The 27423-nt window shown below is 42.3% G+C and overlaps 2 protein-coding genes across 6 annotated transcripts in view; both read right to left on the reverse strand.

Annotated features, from left to right (window-relative positions):
• The window catches only part of NELL1 (neural EGFL like 1), a 705231-nt gene that overhangs the window by 647566 nt on the left and 30242 nt on the right, over positions 1-27423 (reverse strand). The window lies entirely within an intron of this gene.
• Positions 21193-21831, reverse strand: LOC143830110 (retinoid-binding protein 7-like). Its single transcript, XM_077322028.1, has one exon. It carries the CDS (start codon positions 21760-21762, stop codon positions 21358-21360), a length of 405 nt encoding a protein of 134 aa, XP_077178143.1. The 5' UTR covers positions 21763-21831; the 3' UTR covers positions 21193-21357.

A 27423-nucleotide genomic window follows, 5' to 3' on the forward strand; every position in this document is an offset into this window, starting at 1 on the left:
TGTTTCTGTTGGCTGCAGAGGAGAGGACACCAAGTAATGGGTTTGAACTTCAAGTACAACGATATAGGCTAGATATCAGGAAAAAAATTTCGCAGTCAGAGTAGTTCAGCAGTGGTATAGGCTGCCTAAGGAGGTGGTGAACTCCCCCTCACTGGCAGTCTTCAAGCAAAGGTTGGATACACACTTTTCTTGGATGCTTAGGGCTGATCCTGCGTTGAGCAGGGGGTTTGACTAGATGGCCTGTATGGTCCCTTCCAACTCTATGATTCTATGATTCTATGATTCTAAATTACAACCGGTTGCAGCAGTTTCAAGATTCTTTTCCTAATAATAAATGTATTGGTTATTCAGATGGTTCTGGACCCAGTGAGCAATTGGCTGTCTTTGGGTCTCTAGAAATGTGTGGAACGATTGGAAGGCAGCACAGTATCTGGCAGTGTTTCTAAAGGATGATGCCAAAGCAGTTTCCCTGCAGCTTCTTAGTGCAAATTGTGGTTCTTCCAGAAATTTCTACAAACACTTAAAAGGCCATTATGAGAGCAGCCTTGTCTGTCTGAAATACAGATAGGAGTAGCAAGCAAGAAGAGGGGAAGAAGGACAAGCTCTATGTATTTATTTCTGTGTTCTGAGAAGGCTATTTAATAGAGCTCTCCCTGCTCCTCCTCGCTGCCCAAGAAACCGTTTAAATGAAGTAGCATATCACTAGGGATATGAAAAAACTCTTGATCAGTATCAGAAAGATTTTTTGGGGAATTGGTATGACATCAGATGGTGAAGGATGAATTTGGTGTTGCCTCATCTGTCAACCAAAGAAAGCACCAATACGATGGGAGAAAACTCAATAAGGAGACGTGCCATTGCCTGCAGAAGCATAGAAAGGCCAAATACCTGAACGTCAACAGGGAACCACTATTTGCTTTAGGAAGCATGTGGTGGCACAAGTAAAAGGACAGACTGTGACAGGTGCACTCATGAACTAAACTGTATGGAAGTTTGTCTCTTCCTACAAAGGTGAATTGCACTACTAGTTCCACTTTTACAGTCCTAGTGAGTGAAAATGAGGACTGCAATTTAACAGTTTCTGTGTTGTGCACACTTACAACACTATCTAGTCTGTAACAACATACTTGCTGTTATACTTGCTAAGGGCTAAGTGGGTGGAGAGTGGGCATGGCTTGTCTGAGACTGGCCCAATTGAGATGCATAAAGCACATCCCGATTGGGCCTTGCCTTGCATAGGCCCTGCATTGCACAGGCCATGCCCACTCCCGCCCACCCATCTGGCCAGGGGCTTTCTGCCGGCATTGCTGGCAGTTTGCCCTTGGATGCTCCCCAGGACACATGTAAGTGCCCCGGGGGTGGGGGACTCCATTCCCATTGGCCCAAGCCAATGGGAGCCAGTGGGGGGAAGGGGCTTTCCCTTCCCTGTTGGGCCATGAAGCCCTATTGCTGCCTCACAGAGGCAGCAAAAGGGCTTGACGGCCCAATGGCATGCTGCCTTGAAAACTCCAGGGGGTCATCATAAAACAATTGTGACTGGATGCTGGGGGGGGGGCTCAAAGTCAATGAGAGATGCTGTTCTTCATGCTCATTATGACCGTTTATGCACTGGAGGTTTCATGCTGGGCTGCAGACTGGAGTTTTAGTCGTAGCAGGTTGCCCCACCTCTTCCTGTACCCAGATGAGGGGAGCATTTGGCCCCGTGCACCTCAACTGTCCCCAAATTTGTGCTCCTACATGGGAGCTGGGGCAGTGAAGTTCCTAGTGCATAAACGGTGTATGAGTCTAAGATAAAAATAGACGGTAAAGAAATTATCTTAATGAAAGAAATGCCTATGTTGGTATTACCACAAACACATCTTGATTTTGCTAAACTTTTTTATGACCCCACCACCACCACCACCAAGGCAGACATGCAATCTGTAAACTCCTGTCTCTCAGACAATGCGAGGAGGAGTGAGGGGTGCTATCACGGGAGATAATGTATAAAAAGGGATGTTGCCTGTACAAACTTTGAGCTGGCTTTCTTGATATGCTCCCATCCTAAACACCTATAATATGATATAGGAGAACTTAGTGTGCGAGCCTTTATTTCCAGTTTGATAAACGGAGTTTAGATTCTCCGGTTGGAGTGGGGCCCTTTGGCATAGGAACCCCCTGCATAACATTCTGAAGGCAACAGCAAAAGTTCCATGGTTTTAATAGACCTCAATAGCTCTCCAAAGCTTCAGGAAATCTTAAGATTCAAGATGAATTCTGGATGATGCAACTAAAGCCTGAATTTGAACTGATTTGGTAGTCATGTCCATCAGGACATTTGATGCATAAATAATTAGCTTTTGAAGAGCATACGCCCAATTTTCAATTTCAATTTCTTTACGGTCCATTGGCCAGTGAATTCCAACCAACAAATAAAATACAGCAATACATATAGAAGTTATAACCATATGGCATAAATTATTAATAACAATAAGGAAGAGCATATGGAAAACCTCAAAGAATAAGTATTAGCAGGCACAGAGGGGGAGTATTTTCACCATGAGTCTCATTTGAAGTGTAAACAAGAGTATTTTAGACACTTGTACCTAAAAATATACAGAATCAGCAACTGGGCTCCTGTTCAACTGTTTGTTTGTTTGTTTTTTAAAAAGAATAAAGCCCCCAAAATGCACCTGCATTCAATTCAAAATGACACCTGTGATATGTACTTAGGGTTATTACTCAAGTACAAAAATGTATTGTTTGAAGCAGACCTAAATTAAGTATGTTCCAGCTCAAGAAATTTTTCAAATGTTTTATGGGTTCAACATTGCTATCTCTGCAAAGATTCATACAATAATAAATGTAGTGCATCATGTTGAACAGCAATACTTTGTAATTTATAATTATTTGCCATAAATCACTTTTTATATATGTTGCTTCAGACACTGATTCACAAGTATAAGATCTGCTAGCACTAAAATGCTCTGTGGCTTTAATATGCAAACCTCCTACAGAGATGATGTCTCATTTTAATTATTGTTTTGGTTTAATGGGTTTTCATTAAATTAGAGGATGGAGCAATTACCAGGGTGAACAACAAATGTTTCAAAAGATAAGACCTCGTGGCAATGCAACAAAGACAGTTTTAGTTGCAATATACAGTACTATCTGGATGTTTTCTCTTACACATTAAGTATTGCTGTCACACATACATAACAGTTTACAACTGACCACCTTAATAAACTAGCCTGATAAATGAAAATAGTGTAAGATGCTAAAGAAGGGAAGTTGCAAATGCAGTTGGAATATTTCCAAAATTAGATGAAAAGTGAGAAATTGGATGGAATAAAAATGCATTTCTCTTCATTCAATCTTCACAAACTGATTTTTAAGAAACTGATCTATCTAATTATTTTCTTTGAAACATATCCATAAGGTTTTTGAAATGTAAATTACATAATGACCTAAAAATCAATAAAAAAAACAATATAATCTCCCTAACAGAATTAAAACAAGGAATTACAAGAGCAGCACCAATAAGTAATGTAGATTTCCACCTTCAGGTGCAGCTCCTAGAAGTTTGAGTCACTTTTCTCTGATGTGTCCCATCATTGCTGAAGCAATGCAACAAGTTGCAAGGGGCATTCAGGACAAAATGGAGACATCACGGGAAAAATGAAATACCTTTCATGAATCTTCATACGTCCCTCATTTATTTATTGTAAATAACTTCAGAACTTACTGATCCAATTAACTTCATGTAGCAGAATGTGATAAACTGCACACTGGCATGGCAGGTCTGAATCATAGCCTAGCCCCCTCTGTTAGCGGTACATTCTTGCTTGTTCCTCTCCTAGTTTTTTTTTTAAAGATGTTTCCTATCTCAGTTCTTATACTGTACTGAAACAAACATATGGCAGATACTGGCATGTCAGCAGAGCAACTAGCAATAGCTTTGCCCACATATGGCAAGCCCACTGACTGAGGTGTTGCATGGATTTGTGTTAACACATATTTTTATTTCATAACATGCTACAGTAAAGACATGTGTAATTCTTAATACTGTTACAGGCTTTTCCATTGTGCTTTTAGAGGTCAGAAATACAATCAGTTCTACAACCTACTTGTGCAAACCTCTTATATTTATTTTACAGTACTGAAATTTATTTCCTAGCATTACATAACCATCTGTATTTGACAAAAAAAATGTAAAAGGCAGCATATGCTTGGGAATCATTGTGTTTATTGTGGCAATATATCACATGTTACTCTTAGTGGTGGTTTTTCACATATACTAAGCAATAAAATCAAGAGGAACCAACTTGTTGATCTGTTAAATGCTATGTTTTCTGCCTCTGCCAGCTGACATGCTTGAGAAGGCACGGTAGGACTAAAAGCACATCATCTGCTCTTAAATCATGTGAGCTAATCAAATTATATGCCTTGTTAACTAATTAGTTAAGGAGTCACTGATTGCAAGGTCTTTTCCCACGGTTTACTGTTATTACTCACAAGGTGTTGTAATTTTATCTCTCCCTGAATAATGCTGCTACTGTCGCTTTCCAACTTTGCAAAATAATAGGTTTCTTAAAAAAAAGAAACCTAATAATGCAGTGTAACGGAAAAAAGGGATATCAGCAAAGCCAGTGGCAATATGCAGAGAGTACTGGGAGAATAAAATGATTTGTAAGACTCATTACAGATCTACTATTCTTCCTGTAGAAGTGGTGTCCATTTTAGAGATCTAATTTCGATTATGATAAACATTAATGTCATACTAAATAACGAGACAGTGAAAACTTTGCCAAGGCCAGTCTAAGAGATATTTTCCTCTCTAAAGGACATTCTCAGATAAATCTGAAGTTACAGCTCCATAAAACGAAAGATTTGAAGATTATCCTCCCTAACTGTACTACTCAACATATTGCATTTGTGAATGAATTTATGGGAAGGCCTGAGATAAGGAAGCATTCAGCACTACTAGTAGTTGATGCTTTTCTTTAAAAAAAAAACAACAACCTATGGTAAGGTGACCAGATTTTAATATTGGTAAAGCGGGACACCATTGACTGGGAGAGGGGGTTCTTAATTAAAAATTTGGTCTAAATGGAGCAACAAAAAGTTTCATAGAACGCATAGAACGCAAAAATAGTATTGTAATATATTTTTTAAAATTTCAACATAAGTACAATTTGCCAGGTGCCCCCAGATGTCCCTCCAAAAATGGGACAATCTGGTCACCTTAACCAATGGGAACAAATTGGGGAGGGTAGCCCATGTAAACTGGAGAGCCCCTGAAGTCAGCATCATACTGTTATCACATAATACACTCTCAAAATTATAATGCAGTTTGGACTAAAGGCACTAGCAATGCAGGGAAGGTAGAGCACAGAAAAGGATAGTATTGGACTCTGCTGGATCAGACTTGTAAAAGTTTACTAAGAGGCTGAGGGAAACCCTTGCTTCTCATATTTTGCTCAACTCATTAGCCAAGCCAGCATCGGGGCAAGGCAAGTCCAGCCAGAACAAACTACAGCCATAACCAAGATGCAGCCTCATAAGAAAGTTATCTTTATAGGGTTTCCTTCTTCCTTTAATTTCACCCAGCTCCTACATAGCCAGATCTTGCAAAGAAACTGTCCTGTTAGTATGTGATAGCCAAGATGTATGTATGTATGTATGTATGTATGTATGTATGTATGTATGTATGTATGTATGTATGTATGTATGTATGTATTTAAAAACACCTTTTGTTGTCTTTTCCTACATTTCTTTAACTGCTTTCCATACTATTCTCCTCTTTCATTTTGCTCATTTCCTTTCATGATGTGACATTTGCTTAATCCTACTTCTAATCCCCCTCCTCCAATTTTTCAGTTTCAACTCTCTCATCACTCATTTTTGGCTACATATAACATATTTAATGGTAATACAGTAGCAAATCTTTGTTAATATTATAAGGATAAAGGAGTTAATAGTTTCCCATAATCTACCAAAGTAGTAAATTAATGCTTTCCCCCCTCCAACATCTGCATTAAGGTGACCAGGTGTCCTGGGTGCCACAGGACAGTCCTGAAATTTCAGGATTTGTCCCGTGTCCTGAAGCGTCCTTCAATAATCCCGCTTTTGCAAAGCGGCTGCCAAGGCAGTTGTTCCTGCCCATCACCGCACCACCGGCCATGCCTCCCGCCCGCAATGCAGTGCTGGCTGCAGTGGGCAGGAATGGCCACATTGGCGGTCGCATCACACACTCATCCTGAACATGCCCACTTTCCCCTTGGCATGGTTTCTCGTGGTGCCAGACATGCGCAGAGCAAACCCCACCCTCTTCCCACGCACTTGTGCACTCGTTTGGCAGCAGTTTCGGGCTGCTGAGTTGGCAGGAGCGGGTCCAGTTGTGAGGAGGACAGGCGGCACCTCCTTTTCCACCCGGGCTGCAGTGCCACATCCCGCCACCAGGGAAGGGAAGCTGTTCTCCTTCACAGTGGCGCCCGGCAGGAAGCAGAGCCACTCTCCGGAGCCAGGTAAGGTGGCAGGGAAAGGCAGTAGAGGACCGCCCGCCAGCAAAGCCCACCCGCCCGTGCCCCCTCTCCCATGTCCCGCTTTAACATTTTGAAAATCTGGTCACCTTAATCTACATTCATAATAATATTAATCTACCTCAGTGGTTAACAAATGAGGGGTGAAGTAAGTATTATTTATTTATTTACTTTATTTATATCCTGTCTTTCTCCCCAAGGGGAACCAAAGCAACTTACGTCATTCTTGTCTCTTCCATTTTATCTTCACAGGAACCTTCTGAGGTAAGTAAGCTTGAAAATGTATAAGGGACCCAAGGTCATCCACAAGCTTCCAAGGCAAATGGAGGATTCAAACCTGGTTTCTCAGATCCTAGTCTGACATTTTGGGGCTGATCATGCTTTCGGATGATCCTGCGTTGAGCAGGGAGTTGGACTAGATGGCTTGTGTGGCCCCTTCCAACTCTATGATTCTATGATTCTACGATTCTATGGTTTTAACCACACAAGCCTAGCTTCCATTGCAAACAGTATGGGGAGGGGTGTCTGGAGACAACCTGGGCCAGTATATTCCAATTATTTTCATTTTTGGCCTTGGAACACCCATGATCATTCTGAAGCTGGTGGTCAGTTTTGAGACTCCTATTTTCTGATACCTGCTACTAATAGACAGACGAGTCAAGTTATTTCTTTTCTTATGACAGGTGGAGTAGATCAGGGGGTATGGGGGCTCTCAGCAGCCCAGTCTCCAAGTTAAATTTATCTTTTTTTAATGTACTAATTGAACAGCAGGGTGAATGTGTTTCAGACCATAAAGTCACATGGTGAAATGTTTCATTATACCTAAGTGAAGAACTAAATGTTCTGGCTTGCTCACATGGGGGGTGAGGGTGGGAATGGGACTAGCTTTTTCCAATCCTTTTAGGTACCTACAATAGTACATAAATATAGAGAAGGAAAACTTCACAAACTGGCCTTGCCCTATGCTTGTATAGATAAAAGGATTTGTACTCTAATGAGAAAAACTGCAAAAAATAAACAGCATTGTGACAATCACACACATAAAGCCTGTTTGAATACATGGGTTCTCTGCAGGTAGCTTGTCAAATATGAAAGGTAGCTTGTCAAATATGATGGCTTTCTCAGACAGTCTAGGGATAATTCTGCTGGGGTTGAGATTCTTGATGAACCTGCTATTTCAGTGCAGATAGATTCTAGCATTATACAGGAATTTGATGTGAGGCAATACTACACTCATGTCTGGACTATGGACAGGGATAAAATGGCTCATGAACTAAAGTTAGTGACAAATATTGGCCAGTTCATGGTTTGCAAACTGAAGTTCCTGGCAGGTCAACTGGTACAAACCTTCCATGAACTTTCACATAGTTAATGTTTCCAGACAGACTGTATCGACTTAATCAAAATGCTTAAAAGCCAACAAGAATTCAAAGGAAGGATGAGGTAGCCTGTGTTCGGTGTTTGTAACTCTCAGGGGATCCATTCTATAGCCTATTTTCCCCAAAAGCACTTTCCTGGGGCACCTTCTTTGCCCCTCTAAGGCTGATCTGCACATAACTCGGAGAGCATGGCAAGGAGCATCAAGGGGAGGGGATCCTGTGAGTTTGATGTCTCTAGCTTGCACTAGGTTCATTGGATAAGCTCCTGTCCTGCTTCTGTCATTTTCCCAGAAAGCATTTTCTTGTAGGCACCAATCCAACTTGGACCCTACAAATCCAGTCCTCACCAAACGTGGAGGGCAGGTAGAGGAAAGTCAGCCAGATATACCCTGCAAATTTGGTGTTGCTTCCACACTAGAAGGGCCATTCTATCATGTTATGAATCTCCCAAACAGAACCAGTTAGCTTGTCGCCTAAACATTTGTTATAGTTCATGGATCACTGAACCAGACTTGCCACAAACTATGAACCGAAATGACCTAGTCTGGCGGCTGTTTGCAGCAGAGAAAATTGATCTGGGTTGCAAAACCATAACTAGAAGGAGGCTGAAAGAAAGTGACTTGGTATGTTTGCCCCATTTAACTTCTGCTGGTTATGCAGATCTCCATCAACCCTGAATTGGAATGTGAAGTGAAGCTATCATCATCCATATGTCTTTGCCCACTCATAGACTCTCAATGCAAACTATTCTTGCCACAGACAGCATACTCTAAGGATAGATTCTGTATTCTGCTGGCCTACCAGCCATAAACTCTTAAGTGAGCCCCCTGTCTGAACTGATTAGGGTGTCCCAAAATAGCTAATGATGGCCCTGGAAGGGGTGTGAAGGGTAGAGGCTCAGTGCCTATGGTAGTGACTGAGGTCCAGAGAGGTAAGTATTCTCTGTTTCTTAACTGGGGGAGCAGAATGGAGTAGCATATACCTGCCCATTCCTTGTTTCTAGTGTTGGGGTGGGCAAGAAGATGGCAGAGGGACATAGGCCTACCCAAGCCATTTCTGGCATTGGGATAGGTGAGAGCAACAGAGCAACATGGGCCTGCCTTGGCCCTGTTTCTGCAAGCTCTCACTGAAGGCTCCCTTTGGTGAAGAACAGCAAACTGGTAGCCAGCCCAAAGTGCAGTTATGATTCTGTTCACAAATCATCTGAAAATATTTCTGTGCTGTCACTTCCTGTGATGTGGGAGCGACCTGATGGCATACCATCCAGTGAGAATGTCTGGGTGATGCAACTTCTGGTGACATGTGGCTTCTGGGGGCATGGCCTGATGGTGTGGCCTGATGACATCACTTCCAGGGTTTCTCAAAGCCTGAAGAATCTTTAAGGAGTTTCTCAACAGTAAAAAGGTTGAAGAAGGCTGACCTAAACTGATTGTTCTGGAGGACTTCATCATTCATGCCGAGGTTCCTTAGCAGGTCTAGACCAGGACTTTGTGGCCTTTTAGCTGCCATAAGCTTGGATTTAAACTTCCACACTGAGCCTTTGAGGGAAGACCTGGTTTTGATGTTGGGTGTTCAACCTGTACCACAGTTGGACCACTATCTAAAGGCAAGGATAAATAAGACTCCAATGCTTCATCAGGGCCACGAGATAGTTAAAACAGTCTGTCCATGGAGACTGCTGGGGGACGTTAGGATTCCAAGTAAATACTCTGTGAAAGTGTGACACTCTTAGAAACTACTTATAATATTGCCCTTCATCACATTCTTCTGCCCAGTCTGTAATTTTCCACAAAGCTGGGTAACCTGAAGAGGGCCAGAACACATCCAGAATGACACTGGTGAAAAACCCTTGTGGAAATAGAAGGTCTTTTTTAGTTACTTCTGTTCACAACTGGGAAAGCATCTGCCATTAATCACAAACCTCAACGTTTTTATTTCCCCCATGTTATTGTGAACAGCAATGGAACCCAAAGGACTGATGAACTCTGTTATTCTAGCAAAGCATTATTTAATTGTGACAGACTTCTTCAGTACACTGCATATTCGTTGGATATCTTCATTACGCTGTTTCCTAATTTATATCTGCACTCTGATGATTCCTATTTCATTGTCTGAGGAAGGGTGCATGCACATAAATGCTCACACCTAGAATAAAACTTTGGTGGCCTTAAAGATGCCATTTGACTCAAATTTTGTTCTGCTAATTCATGGCTACACACTTGAATTTATCTTCTGGAATCTGACCGAGCATGCTGTAGAAGTCATTGAAGTAAACTATGAAGCACCAGCAAAAAAGATTTTTTTCTCATCTGCCATCATATCACCTGTTTAAGATATGTTTCGAGTTTCCAGTTTAAATGACCAGTTGTCATTTTGTATTCCCAATACAATTTCTATATAAACCTTTGGGAGAAATCATTCATACATTTGGAATTGGGTATGCTGATGCACTCTCTCTCTCTCTCTCCTTGCATTATGGTAGAGGTCTTGAGGCATTGCCTGATTTCTGTGGTTAAATGGCTGAACTAACAAATTAAAACTGAATCTTGACAAGACAGGAGTAATGCTGGATGGGAAGCCGTGAACATTGTACTTTCCAATTTCAATGCAGTTCAGCATACTCTTGCTAGATTTAAGTCCAGCAGCACCTTAAAAGCCACCAAAAGTTTCAGGGAGTAAGTTTTTAAGAGTCAAAGCTCACTTCATCAGTCTCAGTACCCTTGCTGACTCAGATCAAAGCCTTGGGTTATTCTGGACCTGATATTACTGCTGGCAAACCAAGTTAATGCAGATACAAAAAATGTTTTCTTTCAATTTCATTAAACTTGAAATTTATACCCTGACTAGTTTGATCTATTTATTTTATTTATTTATTAGCCAGGTTTGTGAGAGAGGCAATGGAGGAGAGACAGAGGAGAGATGACCTGGGAAACTACAGGCCAATGAGTCTAACCTCTGCTTCAGGGAAGATAATGGAGCAGATTTTTAAAAGGGCGATTTGCAAAAATCTGAAGGGCAAATTTGTGGATCTGGGGAAGTCAGCACAGATTTGTCTTGAACAGGTTCTACCAGACCAACCTGGTGTTCTTCTTTGACCAAGTGCTTAATAGATTGCAGAGAATGTTGTTTACCTGGATTTCAGTAAGACCTTTGACATGATGTTCTGATGAGTAAACTGGAGGACTGCAGACTGGATTTTCAGATGGTTAGGAGGTATGGGAACTGGTTAGAAAACCACAAAGATAAATTGTGAATTATATTTCATCGAATTGGAAGGAGGAGCAGTGGGGTTCAGTACTGGGTCCAGTACTTTTTACATTTTATGAATGATCTGGATGAGGGGATAGAGGGACTAAATTTGCATATGACACCAAATTGGGAGGAGTAGCAAACACTCAGAACATAGAGATAGAGTTTTATAAGACTAAACATGCTAGAAAAGTGGGCAAATGAGAACAAGATGCAGTTTAATAAGGAGAAATGCAGAGTTCTACATCTGGACCACAAAAATGAGAAGCAAGCATGCTGGATAGAAGAAACACTTCTGAGTAGCATTGTATGTGAATGAGATCTTGAGGTACTTGTGAACTGTAAGCTAAGAGCCAGTTTGGTGTAGTGGTTAGGAGTGCGGACTTGTAATCTGGCATGCCAGGTTCGATTCTGCGCTCCCCCACATGCAACCAGCTGGGTGACCTTGGGCTCGCCACGGCACTGATAAAAACTGTTCTGACCGAGTAGTGATATCAGGGCTCTCTCAGCCTCACCCACCCCACAGGGTGTCTGTTGTGGGGAGAGGAATGGGAAGGCAACTGTAAGCCGCTTTGAGCCTCCTTCGGGTAGGGAAAAACGGCATATAAGAACCAACTCTTCTTCTTCTTCTTCTAAATATGAGCAGAAAGTGTATTGCAGTGGTAAATAAGGCAAATGCAATCTTGGACTGTATCAACAGAGACATCACATCAAAATCACAAGATGTCATAGGCCAATTGTATGCTGCATTTATCAGACCACACCTTGGAGTAGTGTGTGTAGTTCTGGAGACCTTACTTCAAAAAGGATGTGGACAAAATTGAGAAAGTTCTAAGGACAGAGATGAGAATGATCTGGGGCCTGGTGACCAAGCCCTATGAGGAAAGGCTCAGGGACTTGGGAATAGATTCAAGTAGTTAGCCATGTTGGTCTGAAGTAGCATAACAAAATCAGAGTCCAGTAGCACCTTTAAGACCAACAAAGATTTATTCAAGGTGTGAGCGTATAAATCTTTGTTGGTCTTAAAGGTGCTACTGGACTCTGATGTTGTTGGACTTGGGAATGTTCAGCCTAAAGAAGAGGAGGTTGAGAAGGGACATGATTACTCCCTTTAATTATTTTACAGGTTGTCACTTAGAGGAGGGCTGGAAACAGTTCCTGTTGGCAGCAGTGGATAGGATCTATAGTAATGTGTTTAAACTACAAGTAGAGCAGTATGATCTAGATATCAGGGGGGATTTCACAATCAGAGTAGTTCAACAGTGAAATCAACTGCCTAAGCCCTCCCCCCTCACTGGCACTTTTTAAGCAGCAGCTGGATAGATTCTTATCCCAAACGCTTTAAGCTGATCCTGCATTAAGCAGGGGGCTGCACCAGATTGCCTGTATGGCCCCTGCCAACTCTATGATTGTATGATTCTATGGTTATCTTCAGGTAGCAGTTAGACTGACTTGCTCAAGATTACCTAACAAGTATCTAGTACAGCTAAATTCAAGCTCCTTCAGCTACAGTACAATGGGCCAGACTGTTATGTGAGCTGTCACCCCTCCATCAAAGGCTGGCACACCTGTGTCAACCCTTCCTGACACTCCTGTGCAGACCCTGGCACCAGAGAGAGAAAAGCCAGGTCAAGCCTTGCAAAGCATAATGGGAAAGCAACTAAAACCCACTTCTTGCTCTCAAGCAGGACTTGGAACTAGGCTTCCCCCAACCTTCTTGCTTGCAAACAAAAGAGGAGTTTGTCAACACACCTGGCAAGTACAGAGAGACAAAGGCATCCCACCCAAAACTCCTCTCCAGCCAGCCAAGCAAATTGTCTTGTAAAGGGAACTGGCCACTCTCTTTCAACATCAAATCTAATCCAAGGTTTGGTCTTTGTCTTTCCCCTTACCACTATCCCCAGGCACAAGCAATCATCCAGGAGTTGCCAGAAATGGGCCATCCGCCCTTCTAGGAAATATTTTTTCATATTCCTAGTAGCTAGTTTCTTTGTCTCAGCAACCCATTTCTTTGCTGGGACCTGGCCACGATCCTTACTGGCCATCAAACTCTTTGTCCAAGCCCCAGACCAGGTAGGATCAGCTCCCTATCACCTCAGGTCACAAATTTCCTTTAAATATTGGGTTCCCACAGCCACAAAGTGCAGTCAATTTCCAGGCTACAGAAACTCTGTCCGATATTCGTCTTGGTCCCTCATCCGTCACCCCAAATTGCTTCCCTGGACCTCCGAAACTCCATCCAGAAGACAGCTAGATATCACGTTCAATCAACCTTTAGTATAGGTTCCTTCCCTATAAGATTTTTCCTTGTGTGCTAGTGGCTAGGAATGTTCATTTCTATGCTAGAGTACGCATGTGTTGTCTTTTGTCTAATTAGTGTGTGTTAATAAAGTCCTTCCATGTTTAGATCACTGTCTGCCTTGGTTCTATCTCAGTGACATAATTACCCAGTAAACTGTGCAATACAAGATCCCACGTTACACCACACTGCCTCTTGCTGGCCCTACTAGCTGATTCCCCACAACTAAATTTAGACACATGTCCTTACAGACACACATTTGGCGTAACAAGACTACAAAAGACTACAGACAATTTAACATATATGTAGGAATGTGGCAGAAGTAAAAAAAAGAGAAAGAACTATTTTCCTCAGTGCAACAGCTATCACATTAGGTGGCAAATTAATCTGAATTTTTAGCAGATGAGAAGCAAGTTGATGCCTCAGAAGAAACAGTTAATTTTTATTCTCTCTGAGAAGTTCAAGATAGTACTTTATTTTCACCACAGGAAATTGCCAAGCTTTGGTTAATACATTATGTCTTGATTATATATGTCTGCAATTTGTTTTAGAAGTGAATAGCCCAATCAGAAAAAGCAAGTACAGAGAAAGAAAGTACTCGTGTCAGGATACCAATCCTGCAAGAGATACAAAAATTCTATCATATTTGCAAATTTAAAAACCACAAAGATTTATTAGATATCAGTAATAGATTTTCTTTCACTGTGCTGACATAAACACAAACAATATTCCCTGTATAAATATAAATTCAGCTTTTTCAAACCAACTTGAGTTCTGGAACATTCCTGAGGCCATGCTTTGTCAAAGTAAAAGAAATTCTCAGCTTCCAGATGTTTTAGGGCAACAGCTACAGTAATCAGGAAGTGGGTTGCTTTTTTTAATTAATTAGTAAATTTCTAGACCACATTTATATTGAAAATGCCTAATACTGTTAAATCAGGACTGTTGCTATCTGAAAAATATGGATGATTTTCTAGCTTTATTTTCTGAAAATACAAGTAGTTTACTTCACAGGTAATCAGTTTGTGAGGTAGTACAGTCCTGGGGCACACTGACCAAGTCAGTGAACCTCCTTCCTAGCTGGATTCAGCTTCAGCTAACTCCACCTGAGCCAATCCACCAGGGCCAGCTGTCTGGATTTTGGGGGTATAGATGGATAGCTGTCCATCAACAGATATAGCTGAATGTCATCTGCATACTAATGATGGCTCAGAATGAAACTCTAGATCAGCTGGGCAAGGCAACACATGTAGATACAAAATAATATTGGGTAAATAATAGCTCCCTATGGAATCCTGAATACCAAGGCATGCCATTGGGAGGTTCTCTCTCCTAGTGTCACCCTCTGTCCCTGACCGTGGAAAAAGACTTCCCACATTTTAACATACTACCTTATATCTCAATGCCAGCTGGGTGATGGGCATGCAGCCCATGATCAACTGTGTCAAATGCTGCTGTTAGGTCTAATAGAAACAGCAGTGCCGATCCACCAAGATCCAGCTATTTATTGAGATCATCTGTGAGGATGACCAGAGCCATTTCCACTTCATGGCCAAGCCAGAAGCTGGACTAGAACACATCAAGAGCCAATGTTTTATCCGGAAAACTCTGCAGCTGTTCAGCAATCACCAGCTCTACCACCTTACACAGAAATGCAAGACTGGGCAGTAGTTGGCTGGATGAATCCAGATTTGTTTTTGTTTTTTCCAAAAGTGGCCTGAATACAGCTTCCTTTAATCTCTCCAGAAATGTCCCTGAAGCTAGGGACAAGTTGTCATCTCTCAGAGAGAGACCCCATTGCAAAATACCTACTTGAATCCTTTGTAAACCATTGCATAATGTCAAAAATCCAGAGTGGCATGCAAGAATCTGTGCAGCAACTCCACAAGAGCCCACAATGGAAGCCCAATGGAAATCACGGAACCTTTAGAGTGGGAGGGAAAATATGGGGGTGGGATTTCATAACCAAATGGAATTATTATTCCAAGACTTATTTAAAGGAACTTTATTTTCAGGGTAGAATAAATGGATATATATATATATATATATATATCAAAAATTAAAAATAGCTAATTATATCAATGTATCCTGAAAAGTCTACGAAAATTAGTAAAAAATAAATATACATTAGATCAGAAGCATCTTTCCCAATACTTTAAGCATTTCTAGCATTTAAAAATGAAATAAGATAATGGGTTCTATTATTATTATTATATTTATATTTATTTCCCGCCATTCCCTGTGAGGCTCGTGGCAGGTAACAATAGTCTTATCCCATTTAGAACTGGTTTGACAGGAAACTAAAAATAGGAATAAATGGACAGTTCTTACAATGGCGGAAAGTAAGCATTAAGGTCCCACAAGGATCAGTATTAGGGCCGGTATGACTTAAATTTGTTCATCAGTGATCTGGTACTAGTGTTGAGTAAAGTAGTGGTCAAATTGCAGATGACAAAAATATTCGGGATGGTGAAAACCAAGGCTAACTGCAAAAAGCTCCCTCATTCTGACAGGAGACAAAAGAAATGGGATAGAGATCAGAGTATTAGTCACCACCAGCTTCTCCTGAAACAGCAGAGCACAAAAGATGGAGAGAATACTTGACAGCCTGAGAGAGATGAATAAGTGCCCGTTTAATTACAGAACAGTGATTGGTGCTAATTCCTGGAGCAGAGTCATTACACATGCAGGAATGACATAAACTGGTAAGAAGTAATGCCTGGACTTTGGGGATGAGTCAGCTAATGAGGGAGATATAAAAGGTACATGTTGAACAAGGCTCAATGTGGAAGCAACCTGGCTTGTCACATCTTCTGTGAGCTAGGCCACTCAGCAAACAGATTTCTACATTGTCTTGCTGCCTTGCACCCGGTCCTGTCTAATCTGTGCTTTTCCATCTAGAAACCCAGATTCCATATCCTGGCCTGCCTTCCACGTTTTGGACACTGGACTCCAGACCTTCCTGGTCTGCTGACCTTTGGACTGAACCTTCGACTCCATCACCCTGGACTGGTTTGTCATCCTTGCTCTTATCTCTTCCCTTGATTATGATTGTATTTCTGCATCACAGAGACCAGGGGGAGATTAAAAGCACTGAACTCTGCCATGAACATGACAGTGGATGACAATGTGGCAAGTGAAATTCAGTGTCAGTAAGTATAGAGTGATGTACACTGGGACAAAAAAATCCCAACTTCAAGTATAGGCTGAAACTTGCTGAGACTGAGAAAGGAAAAGATCTTGGGGCTGTAGTGGATAGTTCAATGAAAGTGTCAACTCAAGGTGTTACAAGTGTTGTGAAAAAGTGCTGTGTTAGGGATTATTGAGAAAGGGACTGAGAATAAAATGGGCAATATTGTTATGTCCATATGGTGCAGATCTATGGTGCAGATCTATGGTGCAGCCTAATTTGGAATACTCTGTACAGTTCTGGTCACTGTATCTCAAAAACGACATTACAGAGCTAGAAAAAAGACAGAGGAAGGCAACCAGGATGATTAGTGGGCTGGAGAACTTCTCTATATGGATGAAGAATCTGGAATTTTTCAGTTTAGAAAAGAGACAACTAAAGGGGGAACATGACAAAGGTTCATTAAATTATGCTGAACTAGATGGACTATTGGTCTGATCCAACAAGGTTCATATTTCTTTTTTAGCAGGACCATCTTCACTTTAAATTCCAACTATCTGAGATAGTCCAAAGAAGCCAGCAGCTCAAACATTCTTGACTGCTATTCCTAGACTTTGAAAATCTTCCCAAGTATTAGGTGGGCAAAGAGTGGCCCAACAGATGCTGTTGCGGAGATTCTTCTGTGTCCTGTTTTATCTGAACAACCCCGTGCTGTAGGCCTCAAATCTGCAGAGAGTCCCGCAGAAGACATACACATGCTTAGTTGTTTCTTCCCTCCAGCAGTGAGGCCAGCCAGAGCAGTATTTTGAGTGAGAAGAGGCTTTTCTGTCAGCCAACTGTTTGGCAGAAGAGGAAAGCTACCCCCCCCCCGCAAAAGAAAGCACAAATCCCCCCCTCTAGACTCCTCTGTGTGGCTCTCAGAAACACCATCCTCACCTCAGTTAGGGGCTGTCAGAGGCTCACTTGCTTTCCCACCGGCGCATTTGACTTCCTGCCTCCCACTGGGGGGTGCTGCCAGCAGCAGCTGTGCAGTGCCACGCCGAAGGGGAACCCCAGCCATGGCGGCCACTGGAGAGCACCAAAGGTGAGCCAGCGGCAGAGTGGCAGGGCAGCCCCCAAGGTAGCAGCTAAGGAGGAGGACGAGGAGGTACTGACTGATCCACGGACCGGTATTGGTTCCTGGATGGGGAGTTAGGGACCACTGGCCTAATCCACACAAGAAGGGAAATGAGGTTGAACTTAGAACTGGGAGGAATTGGTTGCCACGTAATCTCCCCCTAAGAAGAGTCTCCAGACTGATTTTTCCTTCACATATCTGAAGACATGGCTCTTGAAAGCTCATCTGTAACCACTATGCCACAATTCCCAAAGGTGAGTCCTCTCCCACACTCAACGAACATTCCAAGCCACAGGTTCCTGACACCCATATCTCCACACCTATGCCCTGATTTGTCATCATGCCACCACAACCTCCCATACAACACACATATGTAATCCCATGCACTTAACCGACAGAATAACTCCTCCCCTTCCTATCACCAAGCTCTAGCGCCTATTGTATTCCTAGATACAATGGGCTTTGCCCCTAGTACTTACAGAAAATGCAGGATATATATTTTCCAAAATTCAATAAATAATCAGGCTTTATCTAGGACAATATTAATCAAATCAAAACGAATCCACCATGAATGAACATTTGTTCCCTCTTGCCCATTGTGGCGGGATATAAGCCGCAAGGGAGTGGCGGGATATAAATATAATAATAATAATAATAATAATAATAATAATAATAGTAACCAAAGACTTGAATCCTTAGGTGGCCTAAAAAGAAAATCAACCACAAATTACTCACTTGGCAGGTACTGGGGGCTTTACCACATGAGTGTTTTCCATTGTTTTTGTCCCCATACTGCTTCAATTTACACACACACATGCATCATAATTTCCACATACATTTTTATGCCTTTAGTTTTTCCTTCTTTATTATTATTATTATTGTTCCTCAATTTTTTACTGGTTCTTTTGAAACTACTTTTATTCCAATCCTTTTCTATAAGCCAATTTTGAGTCTACTTTTACTTTGTACATAATGATTGCATCTGTTTTCTTTGTCCTACTCACCCCTACCCACCTCCAACCCATTGTATAATGACTGGAGTGTTGTCAAAAGCAAACCACTTTCTTCCCTTCCTCCCATTTCCCCCATTTTTTAAAAAAAATGTTTCTAGCTCCAGCCATTCTCTTACAGAAATGCACCTTTTCCCTTATATATCCTTGGTTTCTCTATATATCTGTGAAACAGCCTGGAGGGTGGAATGTGTCCGGCTGTACAAGTTGGAATAGAGCCAATCATTAATCCTTATCCTTATCCATGGTTCCTCTATATATTTGTGAAAAAGCCTGGGGGGTGGAATGTGTCTGGCTGCCCAAGTTGGAATAGGGCCAATCAGGGTGCAGCCAGCTTTGCTGATTGGCCCTGCCCCTGCAGCTCCCACCCTCTGTCCCTGGACTCTAGCCTCTTTGGTCTCAGACGTACCTCAGTGCCTGGAGCCAGCAGCAGGTAAGTGGAGAGGGCACTGGGCAAAGGGTCATGGTGGAGGGCCTTCTAAGCAGGGCCTCCTGGCCTGCTAGGCTGGGTCTGCTAACGAGGGCCTCTTGGCCTGCTAAGTTGGGCCTGCTAATGAGGGCCACTTGGCCTGCTAGGCTGGATCTGCTAAAAAGGGCTTCTGGGCCTGCTAATGAGGGCCACTTGGCCTGCTGACTGCCTTCTAATGAGCTCTGTCCCAGGCCTGCGCCTGCGAGCTGCCACCCAAAGCCACCTTAAGCTGCCTGGCCAGGGGCCAGGGGAGGGAACCCTTTCAAGGCCCATTCTTAGGAACAGCCTTTGAATCTAGTATATCAATATTTTAGGGCTTTTAAAAAATAAGCAGGATGTTGAGACTCTACCGACAGTACGAGGTGACAGCACCCTGCCTTGTAAAATCCTAATTATTTAAGGCATGTGCAGAAGGAAATAAAGTGATGCCACAACTGTGAAAATGCCCAGAGAGGTTAGGCTGGGCAGATGTGCAGAAGAGCCATGCCTAGATTGATTTCAGTGCTTGTGGATTGGCTGTCAAGAAAATCAAGAGTAAGTCAAGCATGTGGAAAGTCAAAGTCTGCAGAAGAGGTGTAGATTCTTGTGCAACTACTGGTGGTGAGAAAGGGCCATAAGCTTCTCATCTTTTCAATTTCTAGGCCACAGCAATGGAGAGAGAATAACTGACAAGATGGCTCAAGATTTGTCCAAAGTCATAAATAGATAACAGTAACTAGTACTCAGGCCAACTGTGCCATCGTCTCAGAGAAAGGCCTGATGCAAACATAACATTCCTTGAACACCAATCTAACATTATAGTTTGTGACACTGTACTGGCACAGAAGATCAGGGCATACATTTTTCATACAAGTGCCTCAAATAAACCACAATTCATAACATGCTCTGCAAACAGTCTAGTAATTCAAGGAAAAATGACAACAGCAACAACAAAAGCAAGCTGTCCAAATTTGACTGGAAGATGCACAAAAGAAACAGCCTTTCTTAGCTATTGCTCTGGATTTATTTGGGATTCAGATCCATGTATTCTATTTAAACACACAAACAAACACATACTAAATAACAGAGCTTGCATTCCATCTTGGGATTTTAGCAATTCAAACTTCATTCCCTTGATTTATGGCATCATTAGAATCACTCAATAGAATCACAGCCCTATAATTCACATTGCCTCTGTGTGTGTGTGTTTCTCTCTGTCTCTCTCTATATATGACACACACACTGTGTTTGCAGGGCAGTGAAAGAAAGATACATCACATAAATGATGGTGGTAACTTCAAAATATATTGCTGAAACGTGTGTTAATTCCATTAACCACAAACAGTGGACTTTCTACCCTGCAAAATGCCCCCAAAATTACCTTTCCAGCTACACATTTTGACTTTTAACATTAAGCAACTACTGCCCAATGTTTGTTTTTTAAAGCACAGTTGCTTCGTACTTGGTAAAGCATATGCTAGTTTGACATACTGTATCTTCTAAATCCATCATACTGGTGGACAATTCTCCTTTGGCTGCCCCAAGCAGCAAGAGCATGGCACAGGAAGAGACTTGCCCTTGCATTTACCAATGCTGCTGACCACTATGGCAGGAGTGGAAGGAACACCTCATCAGATACAAGAGGGTCTCTGCAGCCCACTTAAACTAGATAGTAGCAGCACTGGGACTCACTCTTCTCCTACAGTCTCCTTCCAGTTTTCCCTCCCCCCCCCCCAAGGTGGCTCAGTTTTTAGACACTGTGGGAGAATCTGTAACTGCTCGGGGAGCAGTATACATAATTGGTTAAAGGCTAAGTGGGCAGAGAGTGGGCAAAGCGCCTTCCAATTGAGCGCTTACCAGGACAGACGAGTTCTAGTCAGTCGGGTGAGGGCCCAATCAGAAAGTGTGAAGTGCCTTCTAATTGAGCCCTCACCAGGACAGGACAGAGTTCTAGCCAGTCGAAAAACTCAAAGCCAGTCAGGAGTCCCAATCGTTGGGCCAAAGTTTTGTTTGTTGTTGTTGTTGTTGTTTTTTGCTTTGCAATAATTTATCTTTAATAGACACGCTGGTAACAGTTACAGTGCATATCCTTTGGAAAATGCAGTTGACAAAACCTTTGCCTTGTAAAGCTGCCTTCTTGAACCATTCTTCTGAATTCAACTCATCAACTCTTCTACTAAGTCGTATGGTCCCTGGGATTTACTTCATGCTCTCTTGAAAACCTGCCTGCTTACTTGGTCTTCACACTGGAGTTCCAAATAGAGTTCATCTCCTTCAATCCAGTGACTCCAGCCTCTGTTATTCTTCTCACCCGTCTGGACACAAACCAGCTTGTCACCATCCCAGGTAACCACACTCTTGCATTTCCTGTTGTCCAGGCCTTTGTTGTCTTCTTCAAACTCCTCCCCAATTTTGAACTGGACAAAATAATTCCGGAACGTGCTTATTGTGCGGATAGAGAAGGAGTCCCCATCCTGCTCAATAACCTTCTGAGGCCGCAGCATTTTTGCTATCTTGCGAGTTGCAAAATCAATACCTAAGGCCAGCATATAGCCTTCAAAATTATCACTAGAAGCAAAGTTCCAAGTGCCACTAAAATCCACAGGCATTATAGCAAGCAGGGACCACACAGAAAGAAGGGGAAAAGACAATACTTAAGCATCATTGGGCCAAAGTTCTGACAGGGCCTGCCCAACCAGGGGCAATTTGGAGACATCACTGCCAGTCTGCTCCTGACCACTGCAAAGAGAGGAGGGGTGCCAAGGGGGATGAGGTTTAGACAGGCTGCAACAACCCTTTTTGCCCCAAGGCTGTCCTAACTGTCATGTCCAACTGTAACTTGCCTCAGAACCCTGACAGAGCTGGCAGGAGGCTGGTGAGTGCGCTCCCTCCCCCTCCCTTCAGGCCTGCTGCAAAGGAGCCTCTGACAGGCCCTGACTGAGGGGAGGGAGGCGCTTTCAAGAGCAACGCAGAGGAGTCCAAGGGCATTCCTTTTGAGGGAGGGGGGAATTTCTCTTTCTGCCAAACAGTTGGCTGACATGGAGGCCACAGAAAAGCCCCAAGTGCCACCGCCGCGGCGCGTCCCGCTGTTTGTCCCCGGAAATCTGGTCACATTAAGCTAATTGGCAGGAGAAAATGGGGGACACTAACAGTGTCCTAATGCTATGACATCACCTCCAGCTGGAAGTGACATCATGTTAATGCTTCCATTTTTCTCTTATTGCTGGTGAGCCCTCTTCCCCCAAGATGAGTTACCATATGCCCATTCTGAGTCTCTCATCCCTTCTGATAACTGGAAAGAGAGAAAGCACCATGCCTTACATGGTGCCTGGGACTTGTTAGTTGCTTAATTTAGGTCAATTTTGCTATTTGCAGTCACAAAGATTTGCAATATTTATTCTATATACTACAACTAAATCATCTGTTCCTCCCTCTGATAGTTGTGTGTATCGATTTAATCTCAGGGAGTGGAGATCTCTGCTCTTTACTTCTGTTTGTTAGTTAGAATTGTAAACTGCATGAATTCTGTTGTCCTGAAACTAGTTGCTTTCATCTCTGTATCTTCTTGCTAATAAACTAATGATATTTTGAGCACATTTGTCTCTGCTGTGTGAACCTAAGAGAAAGAAGCTGAGTATAAGCCTATTCCTGATCTCCAAACAAAAGGGAACAGCTCAGAATATAAACAGATGGAAGACTACCACTCAGCATACTTGCTAATGCGCTTCAAACCATATATGATCAATTAAGTCAAGAGATTTCTACCATGGCCTAGCTATGACTGCAGTGGTTTAATTATTCATACTCCTCTTTAAAACAAGAGTCCATACAGCTGGTAGTAAAAGGGATGTAAGAACAACTCAATTCATTGCCCAACGCACCAACCTCGTCCAGGATGCAAGCAGGCCATTGATTGGATCACCAAGATACACTCTGCCGAGAATTCTGAAATCCAACTAGACATGGAAATCTTCAGAGTCAGATTATCTTAAAAATCCTTTCCCCTGCAGAGACCCCACATGTTGAAAACAAACCAGATTTTTGTTCATGACGCACAACAAACCCTGTTGATGGACTCATGCAGTTCCCACTTTCATTCCTCTCCCCCCACCCCTTGTGTGATGGGGACAGAAGGCAGCAATTCATGGCAGTGCATCAAAATATAGGCACTTTAAATTAACTGTTCTTTCTTTCCCAGCAAGCAGGACTTCTAACCAGGATGAAATTAAGCCCAGGAGTTTTGATATTCAAGTCCACTCATATCAGGACAAAGAAGTCATACTCCCCAGAAATTGCTTTAGCCAGGACTCTTCAACTGAAAACTTGTAACATTTCAAAAGTAATTTTATCATCTTGGAACTTGGAATTACAACACTATGTTGAATCCTAATTGTTATGCCAAACTTCATCTGGCTATTTTCAGTTCAGCCCATAAAAAGCAAGGAGTATTAAATACCAGCTCCTCATACTGAGATTATATGGGAATCCATTGCACACAATTAAAGTTACTGGGAAAATAAAATTCTATTGCCAGACGTGTTGTGAACAGTAAAAACAAACCTGCTAGAGGAAGGGATTAGATTAAGGAAAGAATCCTTTCCAGTGGTTTGAGTGATGGAATAGGTTCAAATACAGGGATGTTTCGTGAGGATAAAGAACTGAAGGATGTTATAAACTATTTTGAGTCCCCTTTGGGAAGAAAATAGGTACAAATAAAATAAATAATTCATGTGCTTCATAATCAGTCAGAAAATACAAATGATATAATACCAACTTTTGTGTTATAATAGTTTATCTCAAACCTTCCATAGCTTGCTGTATAAAAAAACAAAATGGTAATTAGCAAAGGAACACCACAAGAGAAACCCTCCTCTGGCAGAAATCAAAACTATTACATCAGAGAGGGCTTACATACACGAGGGAAAGGCATTTCATAACAACATTAGTCAATCAAATGTTAAGAGGTCCTAAACCCACATTGTTATGGTTATATCTGAAAAACCTTTTGCAGACGTTTCCAAACCCTACTAAAACATACTGGCTGTAATTCCAAATGTTTTGTGGGGCCCTTGAAACTCTAGCAGCAAGAGTTTACAGGCACAGGGTTCTTTTAAAAACCAGCCTTGATAGAGATAGGAACTTCAATCAGGTTTCCAGTCTGGCCATGGGGTAGAAATGGTTCTAGTCACCCGGATGGATGAGCTCTGTTGTCAGTTGGACCAGGGCAGGTCAGCACTGCTTGTGTTACTAGACCTCAAAGCACCGTTCAACACAGTCGACCACAAGCTTCTATCTCACTGCCTTGCCAATGCTGGGATACAGAGGACAGCCCTTCAATGATCTCCTTCCCCCAGGATCATGGATCGAGGATAGCTGAACTACTCTGACTGTGAAAACTTTTTTCCTGATATCTTGCCTTGTAGTTTAAACCCATTACTGTGCATCCTTTCCTCCGCAACCAACAGAAACAGCATCCTGCCCTCCTCCAAGTGACAACCTTTCAAATGCTCAGAGGGCTATCATGTCCCCTCTCAACCTCCTTTTCTCCAGGCTGAACATTCCCAGGTCCCTCAACCTATTTTCATAGGGCTTGGTCCCTTGGCCCCAGATCATCCTCGTCACTCTCCTCTGTACCCTTTCAATTTTATCTACGTCCTTCTTGAAGTGAGGCCTCCAGAACTCCAGGTGTGGTCTGAGCAATGCCGTATACAATGGGACTATGACATCTTGTGATTTTGATGTGATGCCCCTGTTGATACAGCCCAAAATGGCATTTGCCTTTTTACCGCTGCATCACACTGCCCGCTCATGTTTAGTTTACAATCCACAAGTAGCCCAAGGTCTCGTTCACACACAGTGTTACCTATAAGCATATCCCCCATCCAGTAAGCATGCTTTTCATTTTTCTGACCCAGATGCAGAACTTTACACTTATCTTTATTAAATTGTATCTTGTTCTCATTCGCCCATTTTTCCATTGTGTTCAGATCTCGTTGAACTCTGTCTCTATCTTCTGGAGTATTTGCCAGTCCTCCCAATTTAGTATCATCTGCAAACTTGATGAGTAGTCCCCTCCACCCCCTCATCTAGATCATTAATAAATATGTTAAAAAGTACCGAACCGAGCACCAAGCCCTGAAGTACCCTGCTACTCACCTCCCTCCAGTCTGATGAAACACCATTGACAACAACTCTTTGAGTGCGGTTCTCTAACCAATTCCCTATCCACCTAACTATCTGAAAATCCAGATTGCAGTCCTTCAATTTATCCATCAGAACATCATGGGGAACCTTATCAAAAGCTTTACTAAAATCCAAGTAAACGACATCAACCGAATTTCCACGATCCAGCAAACCTATTACTTGGTCAAAAAAGGAAACCAAGTTGGTCTCAGGACCTGTTGGAGGCAAATCCATGCTGATGGAGCCAAATCCATGCTATCAGGGGCTTACTCCACCAGGAACCTGGGCATGATCCTTGATGCCTCCCTCTCAATGGAGGCTCAGGTCATGACAGTAGCACAGCTGGCATTCTGCCACCCTCACCAAGCCAAGCTATGAGCATCATATTTGGCCTCGGAACACCTAGCCACAGTGATCCATGCAACAGTCACCTCTACAGTAGACTTCTGCAACTTGCTGTATGAAGGCCTGCCCTTAACCTTGATACAGAAACTACAGCTGGTCCAGAATGCTGTGGCCAGGATCCTCACAGTGTAGAGGTCCCACATTCAGTCTGTTCTATAACAACTGTGCTGGTTACTAGTAGAATTCCAGATCAGACTTAAGATTCTGGTCATCATCTTTAAGGCCATATGCAATCTGGACCCAATTGCAGTCTGCACTTTTGGATTTGTTGTTTCATTTGTGACTGGATATCACATTTTGTCCGAAGTGTCTCATTTCAATTATGATCACATCGAGAGACACCCAAAATCAGCCACAGGCATCGCATTTGGAAGGTCTCAACTTTATATCAGGTTTTAATAAAGTCCATATTTTTAATACGTATAGGAGGACTGGCAGGATTAGTGTCCAGAAACGATGAAATTTGGTCTTGAGAGAGATGTTTGTCTTCTTCCAGAGGTACCATATGAATGTGGCAAATGCTCATGTTGCTTCGCCAATCCTATTGTGGGCTTCAGTGGTAGATCAGAGACTGCCTGGGAGCCCCATATAAACTGTTTCCTTTGAGCGTACCAAGTAGGATTATATAAATAACACAAAATACATTAATAGAGTATTTGGGTACATTAATAACATTGTTAAAAACTAATTGGTTAGCACAAATAGCTTAGCTCTTAGTTTAAAGACTGACTGAAAAAGAGCTAGAAATTATTCATATACGTATAAAAACAACCAAATGCTTCTGAAGTAAGACCTAACAACCCACATCTAAAACTACTTATCTTGCTTTCTCTGTTTTAGACACATACCTTGAAAAGGCTAAAGGCAAACTGTCTACTCCTTAAATTTTTAAAAATAGTTTATGGGAAAAGTTAAGGGAAGAGGGCAATGTAGGTTTGTCAGCTTCGAGTGGGAAATACCTGGGGACTTTGGGGGTGGGGCCAGCAGTGAGCAGGATTTGGGACAGGAACCTCAGTGGAACATTAATACTATGAAGTCCACCCTCCAAAGCAGCCATTTTCTCCAGGGGAACTCAACTCTTTAGTCTGGAGGAGCTATAATCCCAAAGGATCCCCAGGTCCTACCAGAGGACTGGCATCCCATGGGGAATGACATTAATAAAATTGTAAATTATGGCTGTATCCTTAACTTCCATGAGTAATACAGATGTTAAATACATGGATATTTCATATTTTTGTATTTTTCCATCATCTTGTTTTATTGTGTTTTTTGGATTAGATGTGTTGTATTTTAATGGGGGCTGGTTACTGTGAAACCACTGATATGTTTTAATGTTTCACTGTTTTGCTGTCAGCCGCCTCCAGGAAAGGCAGGATATAAATCTTAAAATAAAATAAATAGATAAATATGCAGTGGGGTACTGCAGGGTCTGGTACTAGGTTCAACGCTTTTTAACTTGTTCATTTATGATTTGGAGTTGGGAATTAATAGTGAAGTGATTAAACTTGTGGATGACATTAAGTTGTTCAGGGCAGCAACATGTATTTGTAGGCAACAGAAAACCCCGCACAACGGGGGGGGGGACTACCACCCCTTTATATTTTCATGTGCACTCCCATCATTTCAGGGACATATCACAAGCACATAAACACCCAGAACGATGTTTGCACTAAAAGAGTTAT

This window comes from Paroedura picta, chromosome 2 (assembly GCF_049243985.1).
Source record: "Paroedura picta isolate Pp20150507F chromosome 2, Ppicta_v3.0, whole genome shotgun sequence".
Lineage (NCBI taxonomy): Eukaryota > Metazoa > Chordata > Lepidosauria > Squamata > Gekkonidae > Paroedura > Paroedura picta.